The following is a 25,881-nucleotide window of genomic DNA, read 5'->3' on the forward strand; positions in this document are numbered from 1 at the left end:
GCCTGTGGTGTCAACAAGGAGGGTCCCTGGCTCTCTGCTGGCTGATTTCTTACAGCTCATGGGATAAGGCAGGGTCAGCACCTGAGGGCACGTCCCCTCACTTGGTGTCTTGTGTTTTTCTGTGTTCATGTTTTGCCTCAAAGGTCATTTTGTGAGAGCTTCAGTTTCACCTTGGCCACCCAAATCCTGAATTGAAAATGCTTGTCATGTGAACCATGTGGGCAGTGTTCCCCCCTTGTTCTCCATGTCCCCTGGGAGTGGGGAAGGAGAGTTCCTGTACCCCGATGTGATTCCAAGAAAATAGTGAATGATCTTTGGGTTGCTTTCTTTCTGTTTCTCTTTCAAGGGGAATATCAATGCTGCCCCTGAGTCATCAGGAGAGGACACTCTGAACAAGGCTGCAGCAGAGGAAGCTTCATCTGGCACCGAGAGCTGCGGGAACAGTTCCCCAGAGCGTGAGGAGCCTGGTAAGGAGAGAGCCCCCATTGGATTAGGGAGGTGTGAGACTGCTGCTCTGAGACTGCCTGTGACAGGAGGGGAGATGAGAAGAGCTGAGTTCTTGTCTGCAGGGTTGGTGCTTCTGGGTGCCTTTAGTTCCAATCCTGCAGTGACACAACCTCCCTGAGCCCTGCCCTCCACGCTTCTCCAGAGGCTCTGACACTGAGTCCTCTGCTGGGGCAAGAGAGCCAGGAGTAAACCTGACCTTGTGGGAGTTGTGTCGCCCACAGGCCAGGTGTCCCAATTTTGTGCTGAAGACCATGGATAAGTTTGCTGTAGGGTGACAGGGGAGGCTAGGCTGAGCCTGGCCCATGAAGGAACAGGGAGGAAAAAAGAATGAACGGGGGGAGAAAAAAAAGGAAAAAGTCAGGATAGAAGTCCAAATCACTGACTAAATGTAGTACCAGTCTGCTGCTATCTGTCCTGAGACAGAAGTAAAACAAGGAGCAAAAGATCAGAGTCCAAACAGGTGAGAAATTGCAAATCCGTTGGCAAAAGTCAAAGGCTGAATGACCCCAAATTAGCAAGACCTGAGAGGACAGAGGGAACATTATAGATCCTATCTTTAGCAAGCTGGTGCAGCCTGCAGTCCTGGTAGGGAGCTCTTTCCCTGCCAGCTCTTCCTGCCAGAGCTGATGGTCGAGTTGGAGCAGCTGTTGCTCAGTGCAGAGGGCAGTTGGTAGAACTCAGCTCATGGAGCTGGTTCCTAACCCAGCTCACAGCACCCTTCAGCTTCAGCCATTTCAGTGAGGACTGAGGTCTCTGTGTCAGCACAGAGAAAGAACAAGGCTGGGCTTCCTTGTGGGAGCTGAGACTGTGTTTCAAGGTCTCATAGGTGCTATTTGCACTATGAGCTCTGAGACTTTATCAAGATAAATGGTAAAGCTTTCAATGCTTTCCACAGTTTTGAACACTTGGAAGGATCCGTGCTCTCTGAAGAGCAGGCTTTAAATTCCAAATGAGAGTCTGCCTTTCAGACTGTCTTGAACAGTCCTGGATAGAAGGACAATTGGTGCCCAAGGGAAGTGTGCACAAGGGCCAATATTGACTCAGTGTTCCCTTTGCTTCCCAGATCCCATCTGATCAGCCTCTCCAGAAGGGCTGCCCTGTGTGGCAGGAAGAGACAGAGGAAAGGCCTGTGACCATCGGGCAGGTGAATCCCTCTGCCATAGACATATTTGTTGATATTTAGAGTTACAATGATATAGTTATACATTTATGTTTCTAGATCTATATAGGTCTATTTATATGTCTATGTAGTTGTATTTTTAGGTCTGTATAATTTAATTTATATATATAGTTGTAGATATACATAGTTATATTTTTATATGTGAAGCTATAGTTGTCAAAATGCCTAGAGGCATTTATACCTGTCTGTAGTTACTTTTACATTTCTGTAGCTGTGTTTATACATAGACATAGTTGTATTTATATCACTTACAGTGAGTTCACTTAGAAAGCTTGATATCTGTATAGGTGCAGGTCTTTTCTTAAGCTCTTTCCCCCCTGGCATGCCGATTTTTCATCTCTTGTCTTTCCCCTGTGCCCCCTCTGTCCCCTCCTCCTGTGCTGGGTCCGAGCTGGCGGCCGGGCCGGGAGGAGCAGCAGTTCCAGCCCCGGGTGTCCCTGGAGAGGTGGGAGCTGCCGGTGGCCCCAGGCACTGTCCCCTGAGGAGCTGCTGAGGGACGGTGAGACTGAGGGGGCTGAGGGGGCTGAGGAGGCGGTGACACTGAAGGGACGGTGACCTGGAGGTGCTGCTGGGGCTGAGGCTGTGGGGCAGCAGAGGGCAATGGTGGCACTGAGGTGACAGGGAAGTGGCACAGGCTGAGGGGGGTGGCGGCGGGTCCAAGGGGATGGGATGGGTCAGAAGGGACTGAGGGGGGTGAGGGGACTGCGGGGCTCAGAATAACCTGAAGGGGACTCGGGGTTTGCTGAGAGCATGACGGGGCTGAGGGGATGGAGGGGGCCAGCAGGGAGCACAGAGGGCTGAGGGACTGCAGCTCTGGCTGGCCTTGGAAGCCATTGCTGAGCCTCCACTTGTGCCACAGCTGCAGTGAAGATCTGGAAGACAGCAGGAGAACTGACAGGAGGCAGCAGGGAGGAGCTGAAGGGCAGGAGCAAGAGGAGCGAGCAGGGAGCTGCTGCTGCCCCGCGAGAGCCTGGGTGAGGGCACAGGGCCGGGGAGGCAGGGTGGGGGTGAGGGTGCCGTGGGCTGTGGCCGTGGGCACTGCCCGGCGGGGCAGGAGCGGGCCCTGTCCGTGCTGGGGCTGCTCAGCGCAGCTGCCCCGGCCGGCACAGGGGCTGTCCTTGGGCAAGGCAGCTGTGCCGGCAGGGCCCGGGAGCTGTGCCGGCTGTGCCGGGCTGCCGGGGGCTGTGGGACAGTCCCGCCGCGGCTGCGCTCACCACAGCCTGGCCCGCTGGGCCTGCTTTTTCTTCCAACCCTCCTGGGGAGGTGCTGAGGTTTTCTCTCCCCTGATGGAAGGGCAGGTGCTGCCAAGGGAAAGGGCCTGATCCTGACTCCGTGTTCCCTTTGCTTCCCAGATGTGCCATGTGCTGTCCCTGTCCAGGAGAGCTGCTCTGCACGGGACGAGGAGACCGAGGGAGAGGCTTTGGAGCTGGGGCTGCTGGAATCCTTCTGCTCAGGGTCCTTGTTCAAGATAGATGGACTTGCACATAGACTTGGATAATTATACAGATATTTACATATGTCGGTTGCTATTTGTATAGCAATATTTTTATACGTCTGTTGTTTTATTTATGGACCTATGCTGTGCATATGTGTATGCATATGCATACATATATGTTTGTAATTGCATATATGTGCATATATGTATCTGAGTATACATGTATGTTGTCCTATCTGTTTTTAGTTGTATTTCCTATGTATTAGCTGTGTTGGTATCTCTTTGTATAGATGCAATTATAGGTATAAGGCTCTTTCAATAGGTATATTGGTATTTGCATAGGTATATATGTTCTATGTTTGTATGTATAATACTCAATTTCTAGATGTCATTATATTTACCTATGTATCCATTTGTATAGCTATGTATTTGTATTGATGAAGTTATAGGGGTATTTAGCTTGGCACAGGGATATTTGTAAATTTATAGATAGGTTTGTTTTATATATGTGGTTTTCTATATTGTATCTAATATGTAATACTTAATCTGTATTTTTATCTGTATACCATTATAGTTTTATGTCCATTTATACATATGTATATATGTATTAAATTAGTTGTATTGAAATGTGTGTGGAGTTGTAGAATGGTATAGTTTTATCTATTTAGAGAGGGTATGTGTATTTTTGTATTTCTCTATGGGCTGTACACTTGTAGTATTATATAGTAAATTAAGTTGTTAAATACTTAATTGATCTTTGAGTGTGCTTATTTGTTGTGGAGGTTGGCAATAAATTAAGTTTTTTGTTAACTGGATTTTGTATATATTTCCATAGCCTTGTTGTCCTAATGTAATAAATTCCTTTTTTTAACCTTAACTGAGATTTGTATAGTTCTGTATTGTCAGCACGAGTGTCACAATTTGTAATAAATGACATTTTTCAGCTGAAATCAGTGCTCTTGTGTATTTGTCAATAAGCAGTGTGGCTGCAACAATCTGCAAGAAATTACATTTGTCAGCTGAGATGGGTGTTGTGTGATTCATGCTGTCCAAAGCAATGAGCAGGTGTAAAGGGGATGATGCTGGAGGATTTTGATTGTGAAAATCTCCAGCCGTGCCCAGCACATGTCCCACGTGCATTCAGGCTGGGCAATGAAAGGGCAGATTTGGGATGGCAGCAGAGGCACACGTTCCCTAAGAACTCCCTGCAAAGCCTGCTGAGAAACCTCTGGGAATCCACTGAGCATAGAACTTGTGCTCTGTGAATTTTCAGATTGTTCCATTGATGTTTGGTTCTTTATATACAAGCATCCCTGTATATAAATACATATATATATATATATATACATGTAGGCAGTACTTAGTGAGCTGGAACCTACTTGATTGTGGGAACTGAAATGGATCTTTCTATCTTTACAGAGGCAGCAGGGTTGTACAGTTCTGTCACCATCTTTGAACTGAAATTGGTCAGAGTATATAAGCATTGCAGTTGTAGCAATCTGGACTAAATTTCCCTTAGAAACTGACATGGACTTTGGGGCTCTTGTGGTTTCCATGCTGAGTGACCACATCAAGGTTTGTCCCTATTTCTGAACTGATCCTTATACTTTGTGAGTGTGGGACAGGCTGTGGCAGCCAGTTCCTTACAGGTCTGTCAATCGGTGGGTAATAGAACCTGTCTGAGGTTATTTTGTCTGTGAGTTGTGGTCCGTCTCTAGGACCTCCTCAGGCTGCACCCTGGCAGCGGAGTGGATTGAAAAATGTCACAAGATTATGACACATCCTCTTTCAACACGTATTTGCACTAAGCTGCATCCTAATCTTAGGAAGGAAAAGGATGGATTTTCTTTAGTCATGCAGTGTGGAATAAAAAGGTGTAGGAATAGCCACAAACTAAGCTGTAGGAACAGCTCTTTCCTACCACAGGAAAAGAGCTACATTTTTTTCTTAAAACACTTGAGTCTCCTTACTCTAATCGTCTCTAATAAACATTAAGATAGACATTACTTTTATCCAAAAGCTGTGGTCATCCTCATGAATGACGTAGCACTCTGAATCAAGAAGAGAAGCTTCCACACACTACAAAGAGATTTGGACTGGTTTTAATTGCAGCTGCTCTTTGCTTTCAGACCTTCTTGAATGGTCACGCAGATCTCTGAAACAGCAGGAGCTCAGTTTTTCCTAGGTCTCTGTGGCCACAAGATTATCTGTGATGATATTCCAGGTACAGCTCCTTTCCCAGAGAAGTTTTCATGTAATTTTTCATCCAAATCAGACCTAAGCAAGCTTCATGAAATCGTATATGGAGGATTTCTTGCTATAACTTTTGGTTTGGTTTTGAATTTTACCAGTGCTTAGAGGCATTCTACTTGACTGCTCAGTTCCATCCCATTCCCACATGTCTTGCTGCTCAGTATCACTGTCCCCAGCTGCTTAGGAACCAGACAGCAAAGAGCTGACCCCGTTCATTTTCTCCCAGAAGAGGCTGGGAATTGAACGTGGGTTTGTGTCCTGAGCCTAACACATGGAGCACTCTGTGCAGGGCCAGCCTTGCCCTGAGCCTTGCCACGGAGCATCCCTGGCTGTATCCAATGTGAGCCAGGGCCCTGCCGCGCCTGCTCCAAAGGCCACAGCTGCCCCAGAGCCCAAGGGCTGCAGGAGGCCTGACTGCCCTTGCCACCATCAGTGCTCTGACAGAAGCTCTGAGCCATTCCCAGCCTTTCATACCACACACACACACACACACACACACACACACAGACACACAGACACTTCTCCCTGCCCTCCTGCTCTGCAAATCCCAGGGGGGATGCAGCACCAGAGCTGCAGCTGACCCTGTGCAACTGCACTGCAGGAAGGGAGGGCCCGTCCAGGACAAACCCACCTCGGGGTCCATCTCAGCTCTCCCTCCCACCACACCCATCTCCTCTTATTTCTTTCTATCTCTTGATCACATTTATTACTAAATACGTCTGTACTATTGATTCTGGAACATGGCCTTGCTTGTACCTTAATTCAGGCAGAGGCTTCTCTTAATAATCAAATCATTCCACCATGGTTATCCACACAGGACCTAGGAAACACAGCCCAACAATATCTTCATCAATATCCAAAGGACACTACTCCTTCAGCCTCAGCAAGTGTTTTTACTTCCTATTGGACTTTTGGTTCTTCTTCGGCACCATGGCAGGTGCTGGGATGCTGGAGCTCCAAAATTTATCATTTTTGGTACCTCATGTTTGCAGGGGCAAATGGAGCTGACACTTGGGGACAGGGATGAAGTGGAATGGGAATCTGGAAGGCAGAACCAAGGAAGCAGCTGCTGGAAGGACTTGATTGGGCTGCTGGTCAATCCTCTGCTTCTTGCTGTCCTGGATTAGGGAACATTTGGAAGGAAACCTCTGAATGGGTTCCCTCTGGGAAACAGACTGCCCTCATAGCGGCCCCTCCTCCAACTGGTTTGGGAAAAGGTTTCCTTGGAGTGAAGTGGAAAAGAGGTGTTTATTTAACAGGCAAAGCAGTCCCCAGCACAAAAATGAAGAACACTAAACAACAAAATCTCTCTCTGCTCTGACAAATGAGATGACAAATTCAGCAGAGTCCCTTTTGTGGGGTGCAGCCCGGCTCACTCAGGCTGTTCTCAGTCCCTCCAGAGCTGGGAAATGCCACAGCCCAGGCCAGGCATTCTGTGCCACAGGTGCCAGATCCTGCTGCTCTTCTGAGTTTTCCAGTCTAGAGCAGCTTCCAACAATTCCAAGAAAAAGGAAAATAACACACAGTCCAGGAAACTTCTCTGCCTCAGCTAGGCAAAACCAAAGTAAAAGCAAAGGAGAGCTCTCCCCTGCTGTCCACTGCAGACAACACAGTCTGTGTGTAAGAATGTGGGGGAGCAAGTGCAGTCCCTGATGACAAACTGTGCACCTCTTCACTCCCCCTTCACTCTTGGAACCTGTCTTCAAGTTGCAGAACTTAATAGCCAACCCTAAGAGAACAAAAAACTGGGGATGCAAGCATCATAAAGTCAACCCAGGGCATTTGCTCATCACAGGCCTCATAAAGTCTGAATCTAGGGGCACAAAGTTTGTATGAGTTTCTGCACTCTTGTCAGAAGGAAAACCAATTGCATTCTAGAGGGGTTACTGGCACCAGGGCTCCAATAACCTGCACACAAAGTTGAGTGTTCCTCATTAAAATGACAAGATTGGGTTGGAAAGAGCCATGCACTTGTCAATTGCTCTTTGGCTCTTTTCAAAGGCTTTTGGGAAGCTCTGCACACATAAGCTCAAAGCCATCATTTCAGGGAAATGTTGAAGAATTATGAAAATAAAATGATCTGGCATAAGGAAAAAATCAGCTGCAACAAGAAGGAACACTGAGGATCTTGGCAATCTCTCTTTGCTTTTCATCTGGTGTTTTGTGGCAAGTTTATCCCTTATAGTCTTTGTTAGCTTACATTGCTACTCTATACACACAGCTCGGAATGTCAGCAGGTGGAGATTGTCATTTCATAGCTGAAATTGGACAAAATCGATACAGAACACTCCCAGTTCCATGGGACTGACTTAATCCATGGAGGTCTCACCCCAGCAGCAAGATGAGAGAACAAATCAGCATCTTAAAACACAAATGAATAAAATTTTCCAGGGAACCACTCAGAAGTGGCTACAAGCGATTTCGCCTTGCACTATTAAGGATCAGAATTCAAGTGGCTTCTAAGGAAAAAGTGAGCCCATATGAAATGCTCTGTGGAAGACCTTCCCAAGTTCCAATCCTGTCTAGAGACAATCATGTGATAGGAAATGTTAATTTAAGTCTCTGTGTACCACCTTGGGGAAAAGTGCTCTCATCCTTGGGAAAAGTGCTCTCATCTTTGAACAGCTTTCTGATGTGAGCATCCTTGATGACTCTAGATGACAGGTACATACCTCATCAACCTGGGGACTGTGTCTATGTCAGAAAGCAAAGCAAGAAGGCACTGAAAGAAAAGTGGATATGACCATTTCAAGTACTCCTAAGCACTCCTGCATCAATAAAAAGGGATGGGATAAGTGCATTGGTAGAAATTCCCCAAGAGGAGCCTGCTATAGCACTTGAAGGTCTAGATGGGAAAATAAGGTCAACTGAGAATCTGAAGCCTCTAAAAGCATGAACATATGACTTCTTTACGCTGTATAGAATTCGAAGAATTGCCATGTAAGGAGTGAGAAGTCATGAAGGGGTAACCATGAAAAATCCTCTGTTTCAGCCCACTCTTGACAGCAACACTCTTGCATGTGGTTCCAAGCAGCAGCAGTCAGCAAGCCAAGGGCAGGCTCCCCAGCAGAATTCACCCCATGCTCCCCTGTGGCAGAGTTCCTTGTGCTGTTGCACTCCAGAGGTGTAGGAGCACCCCTGCCCCAGGAAAAAAATGGACACACATCTCAGGGTTTAGGAGGTGATATTTTCTAGCAATTCCCTTGAAGGAGAACAAAGGGCAGCAACAGCTCAGGTGTTCAAGCAACAAATGCAGCAAGATGTCTCAGTTATGGGGACTTGACATTGTTGTCACGGAGACAATTGAGGAAGTTCTAAAACAGTCTCCAAGGAAGAAATGGGCATTCACAGCCCTATTTGAGTGTTCCCAAATATTGTCCTCCCTCAACTAACTTCATATCCTTCCCCAAAATAAGGTTATGGCATTGCTGGCCACACCTCCACCCCATCAGCTGAACATGTTAACAACCGGAAACTTAGGAAAAAGACTGGACTTCCATGTTCCCATAGGTCTGTGCACGAATCAACTTTTGTGGCTCTCTAGAAAGACTATGACAGATTAATTGTGAGACAACTACAAACCAGAGTTTCCATAGGAATACATTCACCCAATTTCTCTTTCAAACCCACTGAAATACCTTGCCTTCAACACTTGTAAATGTGTTTTACAAAACACTTGCAAAAATCTGGATATCCCTTGGCTCATTGACAAGCTGAAACTAAGGTCTACAAGCAGTCCTGGGAGGCGCTTCAGCTGACCTCTCAGAGCAGTCCATATGCATTCCTCTGTAACCCTCCAATGCAACCTGGTTTGGGGATGGGGTTGTCCAAACTTCTACACCTTCAACCACTCAAGGCAAAGATCATAAATTAACAAGTGTCTTGGGTTGTAAAGCAGGAGTAGCCAAAAGCAGGATTCTATCTTCAGCTGTTAAAACCACGTGGGGGAGTTGTCACCATCAGGTTGGACGTGACACACACACACACACACACACACACACACACACACACTCACACACTTGAGCAGAGTTGCAATGGTGTCTTTGTCCTCTTAATTCTGAATGTTCTCCTCTTTATATACTCTGAACAAAGCATGATCCTAAGACGTTGTCTACACCTCAATTGCTTATTATATTCATTGCTGCAGAGCAGTTAGTGTCAATATATTTGGCAAAAGTTTTGCACCAATTTAACAAGGCAGGTATACACATTTCCTTATGTACCTATTCTAACTACAAAAATCCTTTATGTACCTTTTCAACCAGTTTCCATGCTAATGGCCTTGTCTTCTTCTTTGCTACAGATATGCTTGGAATTCATCAATTGCTGTTTTTTCTACAGACTCAGTTTGGCTTACAGGCCAGCTCTCAAGCCTCTACATAGATAGTTGAATGTGACATAGGGAAAAGTGCTGCAAAATGCCAATGATTAAATGCCCATTGCATCTGAGGCAGGTGTTGGTCCAGCATGCTCATGCCACACTGCAGGTCTGTAGTGGATGCCTGTGATTCACCAGCAAAACACATTTACCCACTTCCCAAAAAACCCTACAGGTCCTGTCCAAGTACCCACTACAAATCTCCTGCTTACAAGCATCTCTGGAAAGACATCTCAAATATGGCTTTTACTGGATTCATCTGCAAACCAGCATTATATTATACAGGGATTGTTACGAGATGGCACTTGCACAGACCCTCATAAACTAACATGCTGGTTTGTAATAACTTTTTCCTTTTTTGGGGAGGGGGGGAAGGAATGAATGAGTTATGCAAAAAATTCCCTGTAAGGATATGGGGACCTTGCTTTTGACCAGAAAAAACCCCATCAGTGGCTGATTTTTAATACTGACACATTGCCATACCAATGAAAATTTAGATGCGTGTCTGGGAACACACATGTAAAGATGAACAACAAAGCCTGGGAATCTCTCTTGCCCTTCTAGCCTGAGTACAGGCAATACCCTGGCCAGGCAGGCTCTGCCCCTTTGCAGGGCTGGGTCAAGCCAAGCATTTTCACACCACTGTTCACAAGAACAATTCAATTCTGATGGTACTCACTCAGATGCAATCCAGCCTAAAACATCAAGACAAGATCACTGCAGACAAATTTGAGTCAAATGTTTAGATTCAAATAAAATAAGTAAGAAAGCAACTCCAGACTATAAACAGTAAAAGCTGGAAGCAAGCAAGAAATGAATATATTTGATGTAGCAACTTCATGTCAGCTGGTGACACGGGCTTTGTCAGCCCCTCTGCTGTGGATGAGCTTTCCCCTGGGTGAAGGACCCCACAGCGGGGCTGGTCTGCACATGGGAGGATGGGTGGTCCCTGAGCCTCTCACCAGAGGCTTTCCAACACACCCCCAAAGCTTCTCTCTCTGCCCACCCTTTGGGGTGAGGCTCTGTGCGAGCCTGGCAGCTGATAGCCTTGTGGCTGTTGTCTCCTGCCCAGAGGTGCTAGGTTTGTGCTTGGTGAATGTCCCCAGTTCCTGAGTTTTATCTTACCTTCACTGTGGAACAGTCCAGGGCCTCACTCCAAAGGCCTATTCAGGATATGGTGGTATTATGTGCAGCCATTGTAATACACTTCTAAATATCCTTCAAGAAAATGTTTCAGTCTAAAATTAGAATATTTCAGTCTCTGACACATGGTGAGAAGGAAAGGAATCTTCCAGATGGGTTGAGGTTTCAGAAAATGTCTTTATTCACAATCCTACTCTATAATCCTTGTCTACAATCCTATTCTACAATCCTACTCTGCAGTCCTACTCTACAGTCCTACTCTAAAATCATACACTGGTTGGTGGAGGAAATGGTCCAGATGTGCTTATCACAGTTTCTTCTCCACCATCCTCTTCTTCAAAGAAACGATCAGTGGCACCAGGCAGGAAGTAGGCTCGACTGATGCCACAAATGGATGCTGCCCAGCAGAAAAAAACAAATATTAACAACAAACAACAAAAAACAATGAACCGTGACTTTCCAAGCTCAGTTCTTTACAGGCTCAATCAGGATTCCTCTGGTTCATAGAAAGATGAAGATGTGGGGAGGTGGAGGGCTCATCTGATGCCTTGGACTTGAGTGGAGGAGGAGCCCATCCCTGGCACACTGTTTCACCTGCAGCCCCTTCACATTTTACCTGCAGGAGATCCTTGGCAGTCCAGCGCCGAGCCTCATCTGTCTGCAGGCAGCAGCTCAGGAAGTCCCGCAGCAAAGGAGAGAAGAGGTCGGGCTGCTGCAGCTTTGGTCTCCCTCCGGTGGCTATCAGGAGCTGAGGCTGCACAAAAAGGAAACACGAGGCTCCACCTGCTTCTTTCACATCTGTAACTGCTCTCCCAGATGCCCTTGTTTAACCTCCATTCTGCAGTGGCAGTTTCTGCCCTGGCAGAGAGGCAGAGATGACTTTGCTATACCAACAAAACACCCAAACCCCAAAGCAGCCACAGCTTCTCCCACATCCAGGGGTTGTTGCCTTGGCAGGTGATTTCATTGACTGACCTCTTGCAAAAGCAAGTGTGTTTCCCTGAGGATTCACACCAGCTGAACAGGCTTTTTGGAAGGGGGACTTTGCTATATTATCTAACACTACTATTTCCAAGGGTAATTACATGAAAGGCATCTCTGAGTGCTTCTTGGTCCCTTAAGCACAGTGGCCATAAAATAAAGCTCATTAAGCTTTTTATCCTGTACTTGGTTAAAAAAGGAAATAGATAGCAGAACTGCTTGGAGATTGCTTTGCTGATTGTCCTTTCCCTTTCCCTTTCCCTTTCCCTTTCCCTTTCCCCTTCTGTTTTTTTCTTGTTCTTTTTTCATTTTTTCTTACTTTTACTATAAAATTGAGACTAGGATCATCCAACCTCCAATGTGAAGGATATTTGTCATGTATTTAAACATTTCACTGAAAAAAACCCTTCCTTCAGAAACAGAGCTCCAACAGGGCTCCAAAAGCAAATCAGAAATAGCAGGCATAGCTGGAGCTCAAAGTTGCTGAACTGGCTTCCTGCCACTTCCAATCTGGTGCAACCAAAACTACAGCAGATGTGCTGAACTATGGGGACATTTTACAAGGGGACCATGGTGGAAGGGGTGCCAGCAGATGGCAATGGGATTTTGTCCAGTGGCACACACAACATGGCACAGGTGAGAAAGACAGCGGCATCAGGAAGTCTTTGCACCTTACCCACACAGCAGTTTCATTCCAGTAGGGAACTTCTCCTTCCACCATTTCAATGCCCACAATTCCAAAAGACCATATATCCAGTTTAGGGCCATATTGTTGACCTGTCAGGACTTCAGGTGCCATCCACCCAGAAGTGCTGGCCACTGAGTCCTGTCTTCTCTGCTCAGGGGTGAGCTGAGCTAAGAGGCCAAAATCAGCTGTGGAGAAAACAACACACCATGAAAGCCAGCTCAAATTAGCAAACCAGGCAAAAGAATTCCCCACTCTCACTCTGAGAATGTGCTGTTGATGAATGTCCTGGAGAACTGTCAGTGGGGATTTAGCCAAGGGAGTAGGGAAATGTCCACTTCCAAAAATAACCTAGGTTTTTAAATGCTGCTCACAGCAGTGGCCTTTATTCCCCTGAACGTTTAGATAGTATCTCCCTCCCTCTGGAAAAGACACACACAGACCAACGCCACTCTTGACTGCTTGTGGCTCCTTATCATACCTCTGTGCACATTGCAACTGTGCCTTCAGCTCAGAGCAGGGGCCCCTGCACTGCCACCAGCACCATTTTTGGGGAGCTGGAAGTCACTCATAGCAGCCCAAAACCCCACATCCCTGGAATGATGCCTCTGACCAAGAATATACTGACCCAGCTTGACAGAGCCATTGCTTCTGAGAAGGATGTTGCGGCTCTTCACATTTTGATGGATCACACACATTTTGTGAAGAAAATCCAGGCCTTGCAGGCACTGGGAAGGGAAACAGAAAGAGGAGGGCAAAAATTAGTGATGGGATTTTATCCCACAAGAAAGGAAATAACTCCAAATCACTTCCTTTCCACAGGAATAGGGAATCATGGCAGAACACTGTGCCATTGAGAGGAAGAGCATGCTGCTCCAACACTAGCAGAGCAGGACCTCTCTAAGGAAAGGCACGTCAGCTTTTGAAAGAGCAACAGCAACTGCTGTTGTAGACCGTCCCCTGCAGACCAGCCAGAATGCCTGCTCCTGCAGTGGATGTGCTCAGAATCCAACAGCACTTTGGGTGCACTATTATCCTCTTCAGCTGAGGACTGTGAGAAAAGAGTCTCTCTTTCCTCTTTGCCGTTTGTTTCAAATCCTGCCAGCAGCACCTTTGCTTTCCCAGGCAAGGAATGCAGTGCACACAGGCTGGAGGCAAACATTTAGAGAAGTTGGGTAGAGAACAGCAAATACAAAGAGACAGAGTGAGGATACAAGAGCAGGAGCAAAGCGTACAGGAATAGAGTACAGTGAGTTCTGGGGCACTGGTAGACAATTGACTTGAGATGCTCTAGCTTCCCCATAGCATTCTAGCAACACAGAAACAAAGCTTGGCACATGAAATCTCTCCAGTTCTGAGCCCCACTTTCCCAGACAATCCTGCCCAAGGCCCTGGAAGCACAGGTGGGATCCCTGACCTGCCGACTGACAGCTGCCATCTCATCTTCAGACAGGAAGGTCCAGCTGATGACATTGCTCAGAGTGCCTCCATCCATGTACTCCATCACCAGCCAGAATTGCTTATCCACAAGGTAGCTGAAAGAAGGAAACAAGGGCGTGGATATGAACATGCATGACTACGTTGCTGTTTGGAAAAGATATGGGTTGATTCTTTGTTTCTGGGTCTCTTTGTGATGAGAACAGAATAAAAGGAATAGACATTCCCTCTAGGCTGTGTAGTGTTTGCACTCTCTGCTGGCTCAAGGAAAACGACACATCTGGGTAAAAGAGATGTGTTAGATGACCAGCAAGGGAAAAATGCAGTTTAGTATCAGATCAAGAAGCTGTCACACTGTGTGTTTCTGGAAAAGAGCACCTAGTGTCCCTGGCATGCACAGTAATTTAAAAGAGGGAACAAAATCCAAGGGAAATCCTTGTTAGTTTATCCGCATGTAAGAAGACACTTGAAACAACCAAGCCCCAAAACAATGGGGTGGCAGTGAATTTACAGGCTATTGATTTAGTAAGATACGGTTGATCCAGGTTTTGGAACAATTTTTAAACTACATGGACCAGGGAAAACTCATGCAGACAAGATCCACTCTCTTCCCATCTATAGTGAGGGTGAGCAGAACAATAATAATTTACTAATAATAACAGCTGTCTTTTCTGCCAGGGACCAAAGTGGGTTTTTACCTCGTGTGTTTGCAGTATGTAAACAAACAGTCATGGAACAAAAGCACAACAACTCACCAGTCTAAATATTTGACCAGGTTGGGATTCCTCTTCCTCTTGATGACCATAAGTTCATCAACTTTTAGTTCCCTCTTCCGCAGTTGGTGGAGATTAATTTTCTTTATGGCCACCTAAGATGACATTCACAATCAATAACTTCAGAAGTTGGTGGCACGAGACCACAGTGCACGTGGAGTGAGTGATTTTGCAATGACACAGCCAAGCTGAGCCAAAGTGCCTTGTGATTAGACATTGGAGTAATTAGGAACTGACATTCCAACAGCCCATTTCTCTGCTCCATTGGAGTCCAGTTTCAGGACATGTGGCCACTGACATTTTGTGTTGTCCACTTGGGAACAAAGATGGCTCAACTATCACCCACAAAGCTCTGACCACACTCTCTACTGCTCTGTCTAGGATTCAAAAGCAATCCTTGCTTTGCTCTTCTGTTGATACATCCCGGGTAGAAGCAGGGCTTAGGGCTTTTAGGGACACCTTGCAGATCTCTGCCTACATGCAGTTCCCAAGTGCAGCACTGCAGGTGGCTAAGGAACTACCAGTAACATTCAGACATATTTGCTGGCAGCCAGAAATGAGAATAGAGCTTTGAAGCTGTAGCCCCAAAGAGCAGTGAGATGCTCTAAGGCACCAGCTTTGTTTCAGCAGCTGAGAGCGAGTGAGCGCGTCCTTCTCTGAAAGGAACCGCTGCCCTCCTCGCCTTCCTTCTGGCAGCTGAGAAGGACAAACACTGTCCCTAATGCAATTTGCAGGCTGGCACCAGTCTGGGCTTCTTGAGCCTTTGCAGCACAGCTCTACCCAAAGCTCCAGCCACAGCTCACACCAGAGGGGAAAGCTCTCAAGAGCTGCAGAGTCTGCAGGGGCTGTTGACATTTACCTCTCTTCCTGCTCCCTTGTCGAGTGCCCTACAAACCTCCCCAAAAGTCCTAGAAACAAAACAAAGCAAAGAAAGGAGAAGCCGTTTAGATCTCTGAGTGAAAGCCAGCCCAGACAGGAGATCTGTGCTGGCAGTGCCTAAAACCTGCAGGATGCAGGAAGTGTCTGCCAGAAGGCAGCTGATGCATTTCCCTCTCAAGTGCATGGGCACTGGACCTGTTCCTGGAGTGATGGGCTTTACTGCCTCAGCTCAAAAAGAGAGCTGATTCTTTCATCTCAGGCTGCAGTTTCTAAACTGTACAGTTCTTATCCTGACCATGGAGCATTTCCTTCAACAAACTCTTGGAAAGAAATGTTCCTGAGAACTCTTATCTCACAGCTATCATAGTGGGCAGGTTGCTTTTTAAGGCAAGCAAGATTATTCTCCTTTCATTATTGTGGCTGTATGATGTGAAGATATTCAAAAATGCTAAGGCAATTAACACAGAGATGGCCCACACTTGATAGACAAGAAAGAAATCTTCCAGGTCCTGTTCCTTGCTGCAGGCAAGGCCTTGGAAGCATGGAGATCTCTTTGACAATGACTTCTGACCACGCTCACAAATTCTGGCTGGTACCGAGAAGTGGGACAATCTAACTCCAGTTTCTGACTATGTTTGCAGCTTGCCTGACTCCACAATTGATAGATGTACTATCAGTAAACCCCCTGCCTCATTCTTGTGTAGAAGTAATTGCGGATGGACTCACCCACTGCCAATATTTTCCAGTTCAGCGTACTTCATCATGGGGTTTCCCATGTTCACTATTTTCCCTGAGAGAAACCAAAATGCAAGATGCTCACTTTAAAGCAAAGATCTCTGCTTCCAGATGATAAGAAAGGCAGCCCCACTGTCTGCGTCTCTGAAGCCTTTGTGCTTGGCTGGGGAACAACAACAACCAGGCAGACAGCTCTGCAGTACAGATGGCCAGCACAGAGAGGGATTTTTCTACAGCAGTTCATGTGGGGAGTCCTGAGTGTCCCTGTGACACCAGACTGAGGAGGAACATTTGGTACAGCTATGCTGACACATGCACACAACACACTGTCCCTCAGACAAGAAATACACCAGACGTACTCAGTAGCTGCAAGTACTTCTCCTCTGCCTCCTCTTGCTGAGCAGCAGCTCTGTCAGTGCTGGTGATGAACACACTGCCCAGGCTCGACTTTTCAGGCTGGGGAACAAAGGCTCCTTCAGACAATGCTGCTGCTGCTGCTGCTTCAGGTTCATTGACAGTGGCTGTGTAGATCTGAGAGAAGTAATGAGTTTGTGTCAGAAAGTTGGCTGTCAGAGATGATCCTGAGATCCCTTTTCAAATGCAAAATTTTAGGAAGATGTTGTCAGCCACGTGAAGGGCTCTTAAAAGGGATTATTTGGATGTCCCCTATTCAGACTGGATGGGTCCATATAAAAGGCCGCTTTTACTTCACTTCATGACCACATTCATTTTCCAAACTCATGGATTTTCTGAAGGATGTCTGCCACAATGACCATTCCACTTCCTCCCCAAGGATTCCTTTCTCCTTCCAAGGGCTGCTGACACACTTATTAAAATGCTCTACCTCCTCCCACTCAGTTCTCTTTCCCTGCGCCATCTTCGGGACATGCCCAACCTGCAGCATCTCTGATTGGGAAAGCTCCCGTGTCTCTCGTCGACCACGGGGCTTTTTGTTTCCAGTCATTTGCTGGAAGTCTTCACAGGCTGGCACGTGAGAAGTGAACATTTCCACCTCAAGTTAAACAGAACAAAGCAGTCAGAGACTACAGGTTGTCCCTGTGAGCCAAGAGTCATTGACTGTGAGGAAAGGGAGAGAACAGATTTACTAGGGTTACAGACTGTTTGTTCCAATCCTCCATCTGGGTCACCATGCCCCTCTGTAAAAATACCTCAAGAAAAAAGGCATGCAGGAACAGCCCAGCAGGAATCCATTTGTATGAGTGCTAACATAAAGGCCAAAGGACTAGCCTCACTGTGCAGGGCAGCTTCAGAGATTTGGCACACCAGGAGAAGTCCTTCAGAGTGGCTGTGATGGACCCTACAGCAGGATGGCACTCAGAGGCATCACCCCACCCACTGCTACTCTACGCTGGAAAGGCAAGAAGGGCAGAGACCAGCAGATGGGTGACAGCACTGGCTATTGATGTTCCACTCACTTGCTTTTGTACAGCCTGAAGCAGGGGATTATGTTTCTCTCTGATAAGTTTTATTTCTTCCCTCAGCCTCTTCTCTCTTGCCTTCATCCCAGCCTCAATTTCATGCAGCTCTGCATGCAGGTTGTCCTTGAGGTTCTGTAAAAAACAAGAGACATCTATCACGAGTGGAGTGTCTTCCACTCTTGCACTCACCTGGTTTTGTTGATCGCCTGTCTGCTGATGGAGATTCATCTCCTCTTGGATGCTTCTCATGTCTTCCTTGTGCCTTCTCCTTACTGCCATGATGGCAATCGGAGCTTCGGGCAGCTCTGCTTGTGGCTCTGCCTTGATGTTCTGCACACACAAATGCAGAGCAAGTCACAGGGAGCTGCCACCAGGCTCAGCTTTTTCCTCTTTCAGCCTCAAAACCAAATTCATTCAGCCACTTCTTTCTGCTCCCCTACCCACCTCTGCTTCCATTGTAACCCTCCCATGCTAGCGCTGATCTCTGCACATCACAAGGCCCTGTGCTTTCAGTGCCTGTGGCACTCCTGGCCTCCTCAGTCCCAAGAGCTCTGTTTTATGCCTCTGCTCCTCTCCTTCATTCTGGCACCTGGGGAGCCAGGCTTACCTGGCCATTCCCCTGTACCTCTTCCACCTGCTGCCTGAGCTGCTCCTCCTGCTCCTGGGCTGGGAACAGCTCTCCCTGAGTCTGCTGTGGCACCTCTGATAAAGCACTCTGCTCGTGCTCTTCCTCTAGAAGGACCTGCACAGAAAGCAAGACAAGAAGGCTTTCAACATCCCATACAACATTTGTGAGCCAGGTCTCGAAGACTGATGGCTTCACACGTTCCCAAAGCACTGTGCTGCTGCTGCTGCTCTCCTGGCTCGTTCTCTGCCCATGGGGAGGCACAGATTCCAAAGTGACACTGGCAGTACAATCAGGGTCCATGTGGGACTGAAGCTCCAACAGCCTCTCAGGCAGCTGACAGGGAAGGTGTGGCATTTCTCAAGGGTCTGCTGAGGGCCTCCCTCCACTTCTGCCGTGTCCATTTTGTCTTTCTATCGTGACTGACACTCATCCCTGTCTCACAGCTCCCTCCTGCCCACTGTGGGCTCACTCCTTGTGAGAGACACTTCTGGAGTTCATGTTCTCTGCAGACCTGCCCCACCATTCGTGCCTTTCTGACATCTACCCTCTTGTCACAAAATCCTGCTCATTCAGGACATGAGGATGCATGCACAGCTCCTCTGATGGAGGTCAGAGCGCCTCTACAGCCCCCTCAGTATCTGGAGGAGGGCCAAGGTGTTTATTCTTCCTCTTTGTCAACTGAGAATTCAGACCAGCTCTAAGAGAGACCCTCCTAAGGCCCCATCAACAAATGAACTTTCACATCCTTAGGGATGCCAAGGATGAAAATCATGTGGCATGTAATGCATGTATGACCAGATTAACCAAACACCACCTAAAACATGGAATTGTTCCATGTCACTAGGATGGGGAGAAATGCAAAGAATGAACTGAGGGCTTCAGGGCAGAAGAGGCTGGAGGAGGATTGCAACTTTGAGGGGAAAGAACAACCATTTCTGGAGGGGAAACATCTCAGCCTGCTCAGGATCTGTTGATAGAACACGTCTCTCCTCTTCTTCTGAAGGGATGCCTTTGGGTGAGCTTTGCACCTCCAGCTGCCTCTGCCCAGAGCCAGGAATAGTCAGTTATGGAATAGTTACATAGATAGATGGATAGATAAATAGATCTCGTGTAATTTGTCTTACTGTACTTTCTATTATGACACACCATAGCACGTGGCTGCCAGCGCCCCCATCAGCAGCTGAACTTGCTCTCCTGTCGCTTCATTAAGCCACATCCCTGGGGAATCTGGAGCATGTAGGTCCTTATGGAATGAGATTACACCCAGAGTACTGCTCTGGGAACTGAACTCCTTGTGCATCAGTGCTTGGGCAAGTTCTTCTCTTGCTCACAACCACACTGACAATGCTCAAGTGGCTGTAATCAGAAATGAAGCCCAGTCCCTCCCAGCTCCTCTGATCTCTGAGCACCAGCCAGAATGCAAGGGGCTTGATTTCCTGCTAAATTCCCAAATACAATCCTGATTGAATTATTTGACAATTGCTGAACCACAAGGCTGCCAAAAGGTAAGGGTTCTGTTAACACGAGAGTGATGTGCTGGCTGGCCTGGCATCAGAGCAGCTCCTTCTGCACCAATGTCCCTGCCCCAAACTACATCCTCTCGTGCAGGAGAATGTTGTGATAAAGAGCCTTTGCTAGCCAGAGGAAGGAACTAAACAGATCTTCTCCTCCTAGCAAATCAACAACCCAACAAAACAAACCATCAAAGTGACACCTAGTCCAGTGTCTAAAGCATCTGGGTGCAGTGAGGGGATTCTTGCAATGGAAGTGGTCCTTGTGAGGAGCACTGTCATGTAGGCATTTATGGAAGTGTGCCTGGAAGGACTCTCATGGGCCTCCCTTTCCCCAGGCTAAAGCTCCCTCAAGCACCTCCTCACTGCGTTTGTGCTCCCACTTCTCGCCAGCTCCCTTGCCCTTCTCTGGACTCGCTCCAGCCCCTCAATGTCTTTCTGCTTCAGAAGGGCCCAGAACTGGACACAGCACTCGAGCTGTGGCCGCAGCAGTGCCCAGCAAAGGGCACAGCTCACTGCCCTGCTCCTGCTGCCCCACTATTGCTGACACTGGCCACGATGGCCTTGGCCTTCTTGGCCACCTGGGCACACGCTGCCTCATGTTCAGCTGCTATTGACTGCAACCCCTGGGTCCTTTTGAACAAGTTGCATGTTTGTCTTAAGATACAGCATCGGGAATTCCAAGATGTCTTTCCTGTAGTTATCAACACAAGACAGCAGTCAAGGACTTGCAGCTTCACCTAAACTCCAGGCTCCAATGGAGTTTTCAAATCTGCAGACTACACCACAAAATGTATCAACAGAAACTTGCCCTTTCTGGTTTGTGCCTCAGAAGAAGGGTTCAGAATTATGCCCTAGGTTTCTTTTGCCACAAGGGACAAGAATGTCCCCCACAGCTTCACGAACAGCACAATCATCTCTTTGCAGCTTATCAAAAGCCAAAAGACAGGTCGGCAAAACCAGTCTTCGGATGTGGAGAATTCCTCAAGGAAATGGCAGAGGAATTCCACAAGCTCCAAACACAGCATTTCAGAAAGGGAAAACAAACAAAGCCCTGTGATCTGCAGTGCTACCACATGTGCCCTTTGGCCATAGCACTGCAGAAGCCAAGTGTGCTGGTTTTACCCTGGGGGAAGGGCACACTAGGAAGTTTTATCTGCATGAGAATTTCCTCTGTGGATTGATGGGACCACTTGGAGGCTGGTTTAGATGTTGACAGCCTGAGAAACCAATTGGAAAAGTCGGTTCGCTCCGTGAATCCCATTTGAAGCAAGTAAACCCCGGGAAAGCTCTCTTGCATTGCCGGCCTTTCACAAGGTAACACTGACCTGGCCCGGGCCCGCTTCCAATGCGGCCAGGGCCAGGCGGGAGCGGGCTCCGGAGGCTGCTGGGCCTCGTTTTAACCAGGGGTCCCAGCGGCCAAGGGGAGGAGAGCCCATTGCTGGGATTCTCGCCTTTTCCTGGTGTGGCCGTGCTCGGCGGGGCCCTGCCCAGCCGCCCTCACGGCCTGGGGGGAGGCAGCTGGGCCCGGTTTGGGAGAGCCCCCCACGGCTTTGTGTGCTGGGCAGGGCAGAGGGAGAACCCCCGGCCCGCGGCTGGAACTGAATGCAGTCAGTGCGGGAAGAAAGCCATGGAGCCAAAGGCTTGTCACCCATTTCTCCTCTGACTGGACTAGGTAGTTTTCATCCTGCCCCTCCAGCGTGGCCTGGGCGGCCTGAGATCCTGACACAGCTCCAGCATGGCCTGGCCCAACTCCTGCAACTTCCGTGTGAGATTTTAATTTTTTTTCGTAATGCTCAGATATCACTTACAGACTTTTGTCTTTCCTTGGGTGAGAGGGAGAAGAACAGAAAGGATACACTAAAATCAGTGAAATAAAAGCTAAGTCTCTAAATGGAATGAGAAGGATGAAATGACGTGAAAATTGGCTGAAATATCTTTTTGCAAGTTGTAGGCATGGACTGTACTTCACGAAGAAATTCCTTTAAACTATGGGAAAAAAAAAGACATGGGAGGTGGAGCAAGGTGTAAAGTGTTTGAAGAATCCTTTGCCCTGAGGAAAAGGAGGGGAATCTCTGTTCCTGGGAATGAACTATAAACAGAGAGAAGTGAGCAAAAGAGAACTTTTGCCTTGGAGTAGTTCAACCTTAAAAGTAATACCTGATGACTATTTAACATGGCCCGCAACTCAGTTCTGAAAAGACGGTAGAGTGGGAGGAAATTCATGCTAGCAGGTCCCAGGTGCCAGTCAATCATGAAAAAGTGGATTCCAGAGAGAACTGGGGATTTCCTCTCTTGGTAAAAGATCCTTATAGCTAAACCAAAAGAAACTCCTCTCCCTAAAATAAACTGAAGAAAATTATTTAAGTAGGGAATTGACTGAAGTGTTCCTGTGTGTTGTTCTTCTGTAACAACAGGGGAAGGAGGAACTGGCCTGAAAATCTGTTCTGAATTTACTATTTTCATTCTTTGTGTTGTTAATAATTTTTTTTCTTTATTGCCTTTTTTAAGTTTTAGGGTTGCTTCACTTTTACTCCTAATCCTATTTCACAACAAAAGGTAAATATATTACAATTGGCAAACCTTAAACCATTACACCAAGAGACAGAGCGTCACTGAGCCAAGGATCCAGATGCTCACCCAGAGGCACCAGATTTTTGGTAACTCAACATGACAGACCAAAGCCCAGTTTCCAGCTCTCACTAGCTGGGGGAGAATTGCTAGGTCCCAGCAGGTCTCCAGCTCTCAGCATCCTCAGCCACCAACAGCAAGTGCTGGCTGCTCAGCATCTTCCAGCTCTGTCTTGCACTAAAGACAGCACCAGCCAGAACTGGCACTTACCGGCTCGGAATATTCAGGTTGTGCTGTGAGCACAGCTGGAGGATTGCGGTCATTCAGCTCCTCTTTGGCCACATCTCCAGGAACTGAGAGAGTCAGTGGAGAGTCTGCTGTGGGTTCAGGGCTCTGTGAACAGACAGCAGCATGAGGGACAGGCAGTTACCTATCATTTATAACCTTACTCCTATTCAGCTCTACAACCTGCTCGACTAAGGACAAATGATAAACTGCCATTGCAATGTGATTCTAAGTCACTCCAACAAAATTAAAATGGGCTGGTTCAGCAGAATTTCATATGGCTCTGAATTCAATATTCCCTCGTGCTTACTATCAGCAGGCAAGGTTCCCTCTGAAAACTGAGCTTTGAGTGTTTTAAAGCTCCGAAATGGAAAATTAGGAAACAGCCAGTGATGCCTTTGCAATTGCTGATTCAGGTATGGGAATGGATTTTCTTTTAACCTACCCAGCTGGCCATCTACACCCTACTACCACAGGCCAAGCTCACAGATTCCTTCACAATTTTTAAACGTCAGGAACATCCAAGGTTCCTTTCTCACTCACCTCAGGATCTGCACCTCTGAATACATGTCTCAGGTGTCCTGTAGAGGGCAGGGAAAATGAAATAAATTATTTGAGAAAACTGGAGAGAGCCGTAATGTGTTTAGAAATCCTTCTGAGAACATCTCCCTGTCTGCGTTTTCAAAGTTGTCCTGCTTGACCCAGCAAACTGAGGAAATGGCAGACTCTGCTGCCACAGACTCTCCCGGGGAGGGAATGCAACCCCTGCAGGTTCCCTTGCAAATGCTGCCCGCAGCTCCCTGGCTACAGACACCCCGTCTATAGCGGAACAGGTTGACAGGAGCTGTACCAAACCAGTGGCATCCTCATGCTCTTTCTGTTCCAAAATCAACCGGGTCACTACAACAGAGCAGGAAGACATCTAAAAGCCAGATTAGGTTACACCCAGGGAAAATCTCTACTTACGTCCCAGGCTAGTCAGATAATATCCTGAATAACCAATGCCATAAACAGTGCAAACTGCAGCAACGAGTTGCTCAATCATGGTAGCACTGCTGTGCAAGTTTGCAGACTCTTCTGAAACACTAGAAAAAACAAGGCTCCTGTCACAGTGTGCAGCTGCCCACTGACAAACAGGAGGATGCTCCTGCACTGAGCACAGGCAAGAGCTGCTCTGCCACTGAGGCCTTGGGTGCAGCAAAGCAACCTTCTGATGTCACCACAGCAACGTGGCAACCGTGCCCTGACGTCACAAAGCAAACGTTCTGCATTGGTCTGTGAATTTATGCAAAGCAGCCCAACCCTCCCTACAGCAAACACAAAATCACCTGGGACGTTCTCCTCTGTCACAAAGCAGCACAAACTCCCCTGGTGGGACAAACCCTGTTGTTCAAGGGATCCTAGAGTAACTTGGAGATAGAAAACAAAGAGAACTTGCAAGCAGAGTGCTTACAAGAAAGCTACTCAGTGAAGGCAGGATGGATGTAAAAATGTCTCTAAAATGGCACAGGTGTTGGAGGGAAAACTATCTAAGCATTGGAGATGAAAAGGTGAAGGCAGTGACAGAGCTGTGTGCAAATCAGAAAGGGAACGCTGTGTCTTCCTACAATGCAAAGAGATCTCACCTGCTAGCACTAGGGCACACAGGAGAGCTCCAGCTGAAACACACACCAGTGTATCAGAGATATATTGAAAAGATCAATCATTTCTGACAATTTCTCAATAATAATTTCTTTATGAGTTTCAGCATCCTTGAAACACAGCTAAAGGTAACTTCTCATTCTTAGCCACAGAGTACTGTGCAAAAGTCCATGTAACCACAACTATACTACAAGTGGGACTAAACACTCCAATGGACAATGCACTTTTCAACCACCTGCTTCCTCATCTCCAGCAGGCCACAGGACCACTATTCCTGTGGGTCTCATGACTCACAGAGATTACAGAGGAGGCCTTAAAAAAGAGGCTTTGCTTGATGCAGCAGCACATAGAGGGACATGTGGGAAATAAGGGCCATGCAACATCAAGACAGATGTCCCCTCTTTTCTGAACTCCCCTCTTCTCCTGCTGGCCTATTCATCAGGAATTTTGTTGTAATTCAGTTGCTGGCTTACTTTCTGGCAGGTTTCTTACACTGCGTTGAAAAAAAGACCAACACCATCCAGCCAAGGTGCAACATTTGTAATTCACGTTCTGTTTGAAGCTATTTAAGATGAAACAGGAAGAGATTTTCTAGGCAGTGCATTTCAATTTTTCTGAGAAAGCCAGCACACAGAGGAAAAGATGACAGGGCATCTTGGAAACACTCACTCCAAAAGACTGCTCCAGAATGTGATGAGACCAACAATCCTTGTGTCAGCATGTCACCCACAGGGCAGTGGCTGAAGTGACAGGGCTGGGCTCCTCACAGAGGGACCTGGAAGGAGGGCAAGAGAAGGCAGTGTCAGCCAGAACTCCAGGCAAGCTGGACGTAAGGAAAATACCCACTGTGTGTGGGGGGTGAGCTTCTGCCATTCTACCCAATTTACTCACGTGAGACCTCATGGTGAAATGATGGAAAGACATAAAAAAAGGGGCATGAACTAAAAGAGATGGGAGAAATAGGTCTATATTTCCCTGCTCTGAAAAATGTTTCCATTTCAAGAGAGCGTTTAAAATAAAAAGAAGAAGTGACACTAAGCAGATCATTGCTAGATCACCTTTGCCAGTTTACGTTGAAGAGACATGGTGGTGGGAGGGATTTTACATTGTAACTCTCCCCTGATTGTGGGGAAAAAAAAGAGAAGAAAACATTTCTGAGGAAAAAAGAATGCAAAACCTCTTGGTGAAGACAGCAGCATGAGTTCACTGTCACTGTAAGCAATGAATGCCTCGGCTAAAGCAACATCCTTCCAGGCAGCAGGACTCTAGGTCTGATGAAAATGCTGACAAAATTGCTGCCCCTTCCTGCTGCTGCTGCTTCTATCTCCAGAGAGTGAGAAATGTGCCAAATCTGCTGAGGACAGGCAGAGACAGAGAGAAAGAAGCAGCCAGCTGGCTGGAAATGGGGCAAAAAGAACGT

At 47.2% G+C, this 25,881-nt stretch overlaps 1 protein-coding gene across 1 annotated transcript; it reads right to left on the reverse strand.

The window, feature by feature from the left end:
• Window positions 1-11,203: 11,203 nt before the first annotated feature.
• Window positions 11,204-25,546, reverse strand: LOC134056903 (uncharacterized). Its single transcript, XM_062513859.1, is given in 14 exon segments — window positions 11,204-11,293; window positions 11,513-11,650; window positions 12,554-12,750; window positions 13,191-13,290; window positions 13,980-14,097; window positions 14,755-14,867; window positions 17,823-18,155; window positions 18,433-18,567; window positions 22,806-22,928; window positions 23,364-23,401; window positions 23,787-23,909; window positions 23,912-24,007; window positions 24,446-24,454; window positions 25,534-25,546. Coding segments are annotated over 14 exon segments (1,626 nt in total).
• Between the last annotated feature and the right edge of the window lie 335 nt (window positions 25,547-25,881).

Source organism: Cinclus cinclus, chromosome Z (genome assembly GCF_963662255.1).
Source record: "Cinclus cinclus chromosome Z, bCinCin1.1, whole genome shotgun sequence".
In the NCBI taxonomy this organism is placed as follows: domain Eukaryota; kingdom Metazoa; phylum Chordata; class Aves; order Passeriformes; family Cinclidae; genus Cinclus; species Cinclus cinclus.